General features: G+C 37.8%; 1 protein-coding gene and 1 long non-coding RNA gene across 2 annotated transcripts; both read right to left on the bottom strand.

Moving 5' to 3' along the window:
* Positions 1-3,895: 3,895 nt before the first annotated feature.
* LOC145977612 (uncharacterized) lies at positions 3,896-6,992 on the bottom strand. Its single transcript, XR_014440585.1, has 4 exons — positions 6,414-6,992; positions 5,507-5,982; positions 4,388-4,927; positions 3,896-4,280 (listed from the first exon to the last, which is right to left on the bottom strand). It is a non-coding gene; the product is annotated as an uncharacterized LOC145977612 (long non-coding RNA).
* A 905-nt stretch (positions 6,993-7,897) lies between these two features.
* LOC145977611 (uncharacterized) lies at positions 7,898-9,895 on the bottom strand. Its single transcript, XM_083109698.1, has 2 exons — positions 9,304-9,895; positions 7,898-8,884 (listed from the first exon to the last, which is right to left on the bottom strand). The coding sequence occupies exons 1-2, from the start codon at positions 9,442-9,444 to the stop codon at positions 8,336-8,338; spliced, it is 690 nt and encodes a 229-aa protein (XP_082965824.1). The 5' UTR covers positions 9,445-9,895; the 3' UTR covers positions 7,898-8,335.
* Between the last annotated feature and the right edge of the window lie 248 nt (positions 9,896-10,143).

The following is a 10,143-nucleotide window of genomic DNA, read 5'->3' as shown; positions in this document are numbered from 1 at the left end:
CTTTTGTATTCGAGAAGATCGTACATCACGTCGCATGTCGATCATGCGAAGTAGATCGTTCGGCGTCTCGCGATCAGCTGATCTATCCGACGTGTAAGAATCATTCGGTCAGACAATTTGCATGCCGCGTTTTGCGCGACGAAAGGACGAGATCCTCGGATCAGGACTTACACACCTGGCATTCCGGTTTCCGTTCGCGCAAGAAAGTGGTTAGATCGAAGATGTCGCGCAGGGATTCGCGTGGGCGGCGAGTCCTTAAAGCGAGTCTTCCTCTCTCGCGCTGCCATTAAGATACGGTTAATTTACGGCGGTCGTAATACGAATGTAGAACATTGTTGAGATTATCGGCGACTTAATTGTCATTCCCTCGGACGCGGGACATCTCATTACGCCGCGCGTCGCAATAAATCAGGACAATTGGGAGCCTTTCTCCCAGCCTCTTTCTTTGCTGCTTCCGCTGTAATTGCTCGAACGAGATACCGAAGATGATGATGTTTCGACTTTTCTAATCTTTGCTTCTCGCAGTGATATCGAGTGAATTTGCCGGGATATTTATTTATTAAACTTGAAACAGGCAACATTTTTCGAAAGCGCGATCGCATGAGAATCGATGATTACTCAAAGCCTTCCCTTGCATCACCTTTGGCGTTCAGAATCTTTTGCTCTTTCACCTTCCTTTCAGTCGGCGAAAGATTCACGGCGAATTTCATATGCGATAAAATATCCCAGTCGACCATCGAGTCTAATTAATCACCGTTAATTACGAGCGCGGGGGCAGACTCGCGGCGAAAGAGGAGGATTAATGAGTAATTGATTTCGATCACGCCACACGCCTCTCGAGAAAAAAGCCACGATGCAATCACCAAGAAGATGGCTGGATATACATTTTTTTCCGAGAACGAAGAACAGTGAGTTTTACGCGGATATAAACTATGAAAATTGCGACAAATCAAATGTGTATGGAAAGTAGAGAAATCTTTCTCTACATGTCTATAAATCGGCAAACTTAATAAGTACAATTAAAATTTTAGATATTATATTTTGATTTTTAGATTTTATTATTATTTTTAGATATATATTATTTTTTGAATACAATTTTTATGTGTTGTATAGATTTTATTAAATTTATATTGTGTGGATGCAAGTTATTTAGAAAATCTCTTTGCAAAAAATGACGCATGTGTCATGTACAAAATTTCCGTATATGAATAATTATTTGTGAAAGTTATAAACTCTTCGCATTTAAGATTAAGTCGTTCGTTCAGCTTCGTGGCAGCTTGACTCTACTTTGACAAGCGTGTAATTAGCGAACTCTAATTTCTGGATCAAATCGAGCTCTGCCAACATTTCGCGCGATATTGATGATGCCAGGGATCATACGTATCCGGTATGCCTACTATATGCGTCGGTTCCTTCTGTCAGATAGACTAATCTGCGGTTACTCATAATTCGCGCGCTATTACCTGCTCAATTAACGGTTGCTTCACGGCTTACCTGATGACGTCAGTATTTCAAATTTGAAAGCGAAAAGATCTAAAGAGTTTACATGTGTGTAAATGCGCGTTGCGTGTCGAGGCTTTACCACAAGCTTGAAAGTATAAATTCGTCGTTTTCTGCTTCTTTTCTCGTCCCACCATTCGAACCAGCCTTTCGTTTGGATTACAAGGCAAAATCACGAGAACGAGGTACAGCGGCCTCGCAAAATTGCTCCTAATTTCATTTCAGAATCGCGTGACGAGAATTCGCCGATTAATTCTTCGCAATCACTCACGCAAAGCCCGATTATGAATGGACTTTTGTGAAAAACGAGAGCATTTCAAGCAAGTTCTTTACAATGAATTTTAAATCATATACAAGCATCAATTATTTTTCGGTAATTGTGAAATTATCATTTAAAGAGGCTTTTTTTTAAATTTAGTACGTCTTAGTTTTGACATAAATCTATTTTAGAGGTATAATTAATAGTTTTCATAAAAAATAATGTATTTTAAATAATTTATTTTAAAGATACATAAAAAACTTTGTATTTTTAAAATTAAAATTTTCAATTCTTGCAACTGAATCTTCTTTCGCATAAATATATAACAATAGTATGCAAACTGTTAGCTTTTAGTATCTGCAATTTTTATGCTTGAATAATCTCGATCGTAGTCACACACACACACACACACATGGGATCTGCAACGAAACGGACAGGTCTTTAATTAATTAACGCCGGGCTTCATCGCCGGGATGCTAAGCTTAAACGAGGATGCGCTGATCGACGGTCGATTTTGCCGATCGATAAGAGAACGTCGCAAACGTCGCGGAAAGCGCTGAGTTGTGATTACATTGTTTGGAGCTGAATAGAGCCGTCCGTGCATGAGTACGCGCAACCAACCATTGTAAGCACTCGGGGAACCTGCTGGTTCCGCAGTCACTTCCCTGGCCTCCCTCTCTCTCTCTCTTTCTCTCTTTTTTATTTTTTCTTTCTCCCTCTCTGGATCTCTATGTTGGTTTATACTTAATATAAATACAAGAGCGCGCACGACGGTTACCGGTTCTACGTCTACCGGAAAGTGTTCTTCTCTTAGTTGGACGCAGCTGCATCTCGATCGAAAAATTGTGTCATTGAGTTACGACAACGACGCGCGAATTACATACAAAACGGAGCTCCCACTCGCGGTGATTATTTTACAGCTAACCACGCTAAGAGAGATGGCGGTGCGATGGTGGCTCGCCTTTAAAAAAAAAAAAAGAAGGAATATTCGACCGAGAGCCACCTCTTTCTTCCTCTTTCTCTTGCGCCTGTCATAATTACAAAGTATCTTAAAATCAATTAAACAGCGGTGTGCGAACATCTCTCGGTAAAAAAATTACCGGTTGTCACCAACGCATCACGTTAACTTCCTCACCGCGTACGATGCATGTCCACCTCGTTATAATCAAGAAAGTGCGATCAAGAGCCCGATCAGGAAACGGCGTAACGATCGATCGAACGTCTGTCGATTCAAGTGACGTTCTTGACAACTCCCCAAAATTATATAGCGCGTGTGCAAGAGCCCCAAAAGGTCTTTGTTTCGCATCGCGATGCTTCTTTCATATTTGCACGTAAGGATTTAAATAGCATATTATTGCAACGGAAGTACCATTTTTTATATGAAAATAGAAAATGCCCCGCTAGAGAGATTAAACAATCTTCTCAAAATTTATTTGAGATTAAGTTATAGATTTATGGTATTCTTACTAGCCAATATTATAAATTGAATAATAATAATTGAATAAATAATAATTATATTGAATAATAATATAAATTGAATAATAATAATTAAATATATTATTTGAATTCTATCAACATATTTCGTATTTTAGATTTAAATACCTATGAAATTGAAGATAATTCTATTTGAAAGGAGATTATTTTATTTTTCGCTTGTTTAAGTTAAAGTACCTCTATTTATATACATGAAACTGCTAACATAGTATTTGAAGGATATAAAAACGTTTTGTACGGTTCCCCATAATACATGCAGATTATTACAACGGGATTAATCAAAGACACTAATACGAGCGATCGACGGACGAAGAGGATAATTAAAATTCACGATGCGATTCCGATGAAAAACAGACCGGTCAGTACTATCGACGTTGACATCAACCGCGTGGGACCTTGCTAATTAGCGATGCAAATGCGGGTTGCAATGTTGTAAACAGACGATAGAACCGCGATGCAGCCAGCTTGTGTCTAAGAAGCCACAAAAGAGCCGTATTCGCAAAGCGTGTCTATTGAAGGCACGATGCAGGTGTAACGTCAAGACTCTTGCCGTACTTTTGACTCGTCACGCCTTTATGACGCTGATATTCAACCTTATCTCGAAATTTATCAAAACAGAATTAATTAAACTCCGAATAAACATTTATTGGTCATTCAAAGGTTTTTGTTACAACGAGATAAATCTATTTCTTTTTTAATTTAATAGATCTTTCACTGTTTAACGTTCAGTAAATTGTGTATAATTGCTTTTTCTATCGTAAACGTGATGTAATTTTTACAATTCAATAATTGATAAAAACGAAAAGTTGTGCTACGATCGCTATCTTTAATGTCACAACTGCTATAATTGATTTCAAGAGATTACAATCAGGGGGGAAAAAGGAATACTTTAGATTACGCAAATGTAGCTTGGTGGAGAAGTAATACTACTGCTTTCTAGCCCGCAGCAACGACAGCGTTGTGTTCAGGTCCGCGTTTCCAGTCCGTTTCAAGTCATTCGGTCATTGGAAACGTTGGCGACACCTTTCTAACGCAAAAATTGTCACTTTAAAGGCACATTTTTCCATCACAACATAATGTATAACAATTAAATTTCACAATAAATAATTATAGACGTAAAAGTAATAATCCTACTTTCATTTAACGATGACTAGTCAATCGACGATCGTCAAATTGAAATAAGTCGTCGCGTTTATTTATTTCTTTTGCTCAGATTTTCCGATCAAAAAGCCAGACAGGTGTGTTCATTGCACCTACTGCTTCCGGCTGGATTCGTTGGCTTGATAAAAAACGCTATAAATTACGTCCAACTCACGTCGCGCCCGATATTTTCCTCCTCGCGACCGAGGACCATTATCGGTAAACACGCTATTAGCGCTGCCGTTGATCGGGCTTAAGAGAGACCGGGGCTAAGAGAGCCGTGTACCAATCTAGACCCATAAAACTGGCCGAGTGTCCGGTAATAACGTGCGAACGCGCTATCCATCAGTCGGCACAAAACAGTTAAGCGGCTATAGAGAACGGCCGCGGTAATGAACGCCGGTCGAGCGAAGCGAAATGTCGGCGAAAAGAAGTCCAGGTAGAACATGCGCTAAATCTTCCGTCAGGGAGGAACGGCAGTAGCAGCGTAATTCGCAATTACATCGTTAATCAATCCCATTGTCGCTGCTATCACTATTACAATAATAGACTTATTACCTTAGACGCTCTTTTGGTATTTGATTATTTGCTGATAAGATCTGTTATTTCTGATGAATTCGATATAGACACTAAACGCGCGAAATTAATTCTTATACGAGATCGGAAATTAAAATTGAAAGTAATTCTTTGTGTAAAGAGAGATAAATGGAAAATATAAAATAAAATTTTTTCGTACAAAGCTTTTATTTTTGAGAAAATTCTCTTTTTAAAAATCGATAATATATTTACGCTTTTTAAAATTTTTATACAATATTTAATTAAGTATAAAAATTATTAAATTAAATATATATAAATAAAATATGTATATAAATTTATATATATATATATATATATATATATATATATATAAAATAAAATACTTATATAAATTAAATATAAAAAACTAAAAATTTAAATTAATTAAAAACTAAAATATTAAATTAAATATAAACAAATAAAAGCAATCTTAGTACCTTGATGTATATAATTTTTCTTTAATAATTTAAATTGCTGATAAAACGAATTTGATATATAAATTTATTAATCATTTTTAAGAAGAGAATTTTAAGAAACCTTCAGGTATGTGTGTCTTTGAATGAAACACGGTATCGAGGTCGAAATTGATTGTGTGGACGTCCATAAATGAAGTACCGTCACGCATAATGTAAGACAGTCGATTATGAGAATGCTAGTAGATGATGCAGCATACTTGGTCGCTAGTTAAGTACACGAGCCGTATTGCGTATCAGTCGTTAATAACGCTTCGATGTAGAATCGGATGCTGTAGAATTGCCACCTGCTGTTTCCGTATCGTCGGCGTAGCCTAATTCGAGTACCTGGTAGTTTACGGTTGGTTATCAATCGCGCGGATCGCACGAATTAAAATTTCTCTCACGTGATCTAGGTATAATTAGCCGCGAAGGTGGCGGGGCGATTAAACTTCTGGAATGTAGACCGAGTTACACGTTTGCACGAATTAGAGCGCGATGATCTTGTCCTCTTCTTTGGCCTTTCCTTCATTTCAGTTTATCTCGGCATTTTTATATGCACTAAAAAATTCAAGTTATAATAATAAAATATAAGAATAAAGTTTCGTAATATTCCCATATATAAATAGCAATGAAATAAATATGATTTTTTCAAAAACATTTTACAAAAATAAAAAGCTAAATTCCTTTTTCCAATATTTAAACCAGCCAAGTGTCCTGTAGCAGGAACTGACATTTTTTATCTCAAATTTACTTTAATATTTGCCTTTTCAATAACATTTATAAAATTGACTTGCGGCAAAGCCTGCTTTTTCGGTAACATTTATAAAAATATTATTGAAAAAAACATTAAAATAAATTTGAAATAAAAAAATGTCAGTTTCCTAAGGCGAGAAGCTAACGACAAAAGTATAAAGTGAGGAAAAGTATCCGTTATGCAAAAAGACCAAATGCTATTTCCGTTTTCCGTAATAAAATCGCTTGAATTTTACCTTCCTTTTTGCTAATCATACTTGCAGAACGTTGCGTGCGTACACTTCTTGCTTCGCCGATATAACTTACGTTGTAAGTTAAGTCGGAGGTACATATCCGCGGGTGTGAGCCTCCGGTCAACCGCCTAATCTGGCCCCGGAGAGTCGACACTCTCTGCCGCCTCTCGGTGGTAACATAAATCTACCTTAATGATACCACGTGTATAAAGCCGGAGTGACGCTATCTCGGCCAGTGAGAACCCACTGACACCTCGGTATCCGCACAGTTTCACGTACGCGATGAGAGGAGATAGTATCGCAATATCGCGCGAGATTTTCTGCCCGGGCCTCTTCCTGTCCGCCTCTCGCGTCATTCAGGTAGATCCGTGCGAGTGATGAGCGAACGTGAAACGCCATTCGGGACAATGGTTATGTCTGCCAACGACCGCGAGCAGCTTTCGTTTTTTTCAACATAACGAAAACACAGGGAAAAAATACCAGGGACAACCGTTATGCGTTACTTTAGGCGTACCGTCGTTTTAATTTGTCGCTTTCATAATTTATTAATAAATTTCTATCATACGTTTCTATAATTATACATTATTACACGTGTACAAAAAAATTTTTATGAACGATTGTATAAGAGTCGCTGTTTGACACAAAAATATTTTTCCTTCGAAAATAAATTTATATTTTACCAGAGATACCCATCATGAGATATAACGTCTCCAAGGAAAGTTATTTTTCACGTAAACTTAAAAAATTACATTTTAAAATAGGTTACAATATTCAATTATAGAGTAGCAGAAAATATTATTCAGTGTTATTATTGCCTTGGAATCTTACGGAAGCTTGCGGTCGCCAGGGACGGGAACAAATCGATACAAGTCGAGATAGTATCTCTAGATTTAACGATACGCTTTTTTTACGTCGAAATTAAAATCCAGATGGACCACCAGGGAGAGAGAGAGAAAGAGAGTTTCGTTCTTGAAAGAACAGTGAACGGTTCTTCGGCTATAAAGAGGGTCTTAGGATAAAAAGAGTCACCGTTAGAACAGCATTAATATCGCTTGATAGATCCCCGGTAGTAACATCGCGTCGACCTCCGGGAGAGAGTCCTGTCGAAGAATAGAGAGCAGTTAGGATTGCGGCGATTAGGTTGTCGCAAGATGTTTAAACGGGAATCAGCAAAATCCTCTTCTCTCTTTCGCTTTCTCGGTAAACACTACTAATCACTTCTCGATCTTGACGCCTCCAAGAATTGTCGCGGTTGGTTTTATTCAAGTTAGCCACGAGAGCCACGTTTGCGTTTGAAAATCGTGCCAAGAATACGCCGAGGATTCGAGCGAAATTATGTTTCTCGAATACGACAGGAAGAATATTATTTTGCATTATTCTTTGATGTCATCCTTTTATATCATTCAGAAACAATTGGTTAAATTATTAAAAACAAAGATAAGAATGAGAAGAAAATAATTAGGTCGATTAAAATAGAAATACAAAAATTATTGACGAGATGTAATGGTATATAATTGGCAGTGTAAGAACATACAAAATTTGCAAAAAGTCAAAGACTACAAAACAAGGCTTGCGCTGTCGACGTACATTTCGGACCGCCACTGCAATTTATCGTCAATATATGAGACAAAATGTGTAAATTCGTAAAAAAAAGGAGTTATCCCCGCGTCACTGATCGGTAACCACCGCGTCGAACGATCAATCCTTTGCAGTCTCGATCAAAAGATTGTAAGAGTTTGCTTTCGATTCCGAAATTAAATTTCTCATAATGTTTAACAACATGTAATACTTGGTTCATACTTAATAACTTTTTTTCAATTTTGTATAAATTTTCTCCCTCGATATCATATCATTTATAATACTTTACAAAGACGATATATACGCGCGACTGCAAAGGATCAACATTCGGAGCATCTTTTCGTAGATCACGGCTGATCGCGATTTCGGTCGTCGATCATCTCCTTGTCGCTGCTGCTCGATTGGCTGCGAGTCTGACTTCGATCCCGGCTACGGCTCTGTTGTCTGGACGGCGTTTTATTGTCGGTGCTGTTCTTGTACAAGTAAGACATATTCTTTCCAAGGCTCTCCATCGGAGTCTTTCTCAAGGTATCCTCCGTACGTTTCCTGGACGACGAGCACTTGTTGCATCTGGTCGCGAGAGATCTCGATCTAGGTGGAGGACTACCCCTTCCCCTGCTCCTTCTTTTGCTTCTCCTCCTCCCCCTCCTCCTCCTCCTTCCTCTCCTCCTTCTTCTCCTTCCGTCTCTTGCGGCACGAACTCTTCGCCTTCGTCTCCGCGATACTCTGCGGCCACGTCTTCTTCCTCTTCTTCGTCCCCTTCGTCTCCTACCTTGTTCCAAGGGTTCCAAGGTGTGCGCTTTGTACATCATGTCAGGATCCATATTCAGACTGTAATAACCGCGGTCCTTCTTCAGGATACCATAGTCCAAGCCACGTTTCAAGGCAGTGTATATCTGTGAAAAAGCATTTCTTATGCAACTTTATTGCGTTTATCAATTTGCAATCTTTAATATAATTTTTTTATTTTTTAACAGTATAATTTTTAATATAATTTTTTAATTTTTTAACAGTGCATTACAGATATTTTGAAGATTTTATAAATTACTGGATTTTTATATATCATAGAAATAGAAAATTTTTTTACAATTGTATTTTTTCAAATTTAATAGATTATAAAAATGATTGATTGTTGATTAATATTAATGAATAATATGTCAATTAATCGGGTAATTTCATAATAAACAAGAAATTAATATTAATAGAAGAAATTTCATAAAAAATAAGATATGTAACATATATAATTTTTACATAAAAAAGGAGAAAATTGAATTTATCTAAAATATATTAGATAAATTATATAAGATTTAGATACCTGCTTTTGCATACTGGAATCCGACCCGTTAGTGTACTGCGACTTGATGTAATTCATGATTTCCTTGGACGTGGAGCCGCGGATCTCTCGCAGATTCCGAATAGCGGAGGCCACAAGGGCCGACATCTTCGGCTTCGTCATATTTTAGCCCCTCTTGCCGTCTCTCCCCTTGAAAAATATTCCAGGATGATAATGTTGATGTGTCGTTTCATGGAGCGCAGTCCTCGATCGCCGAAACCTTAACAAGCCAAGTACGAAGAGCACGAACGGATCAAGAGAAAATCATCGCCGACATCAATTTCATCAATTCAATCTGCGATTATCTGGATGATGTCGAGTAATTTCTCGCGGTGGCTCCTCTTCGCGACTTCCCGAAATGTGCGACGACACTAAAATAACTTGGATTTGGGGATTATGTAAACTTGGAAGTGGCACATTCAAGACGGCACGCTTAAACAATCACTAAGAAGATTTAATTAACCGATAGGAATCGGTCGTAACGATATGCCAAATATGATTTTGTAGAGAGAGGATAGAATGTGTTGCTCGTCAATGGCGTGTCCGGAGATAACTGAACTGTTGTTATTCGATGCGCTGTTTTGTCGGATTCGCGTTGCTAAGAAGAAGTCGCGAGATCTAGACTCGGATCGCTCGGAAAATGAAGATCTTTAAAAAATACCGGGCGATAATAAATTATTCGGCGATCAAGAATTATTCGAATCACAATCAACGTTACAGAAATAACTCGTAGCGTAAAATCGACGCTTGAAAGGAATTGAATTAACGTGGGAAAATCAGATTGAGACACGTGTTTCATTTTTATCTTTTTCCGTCTTGAAT

The sequence above is a fragment of the Camponotus vicinus genome, unplaced genomic scaffold (assembly GCF_025532165.1).
Source record: "Camponotus vicinus isolate PSW18456_S1 unplaced genomic scaffold, iyCamVici1.0 SCAF_1, whole genome shotgun sequence".
Lineage (NCBI taxonomy): Eukaryota > Metazoa > Arthropoda > Insecta > Hymenoptera > Formicidae > Camponotus > Camponotus vicinus.
This window is presented reverse-complemented; position numbering and strand designations above follow the sequence as displayed.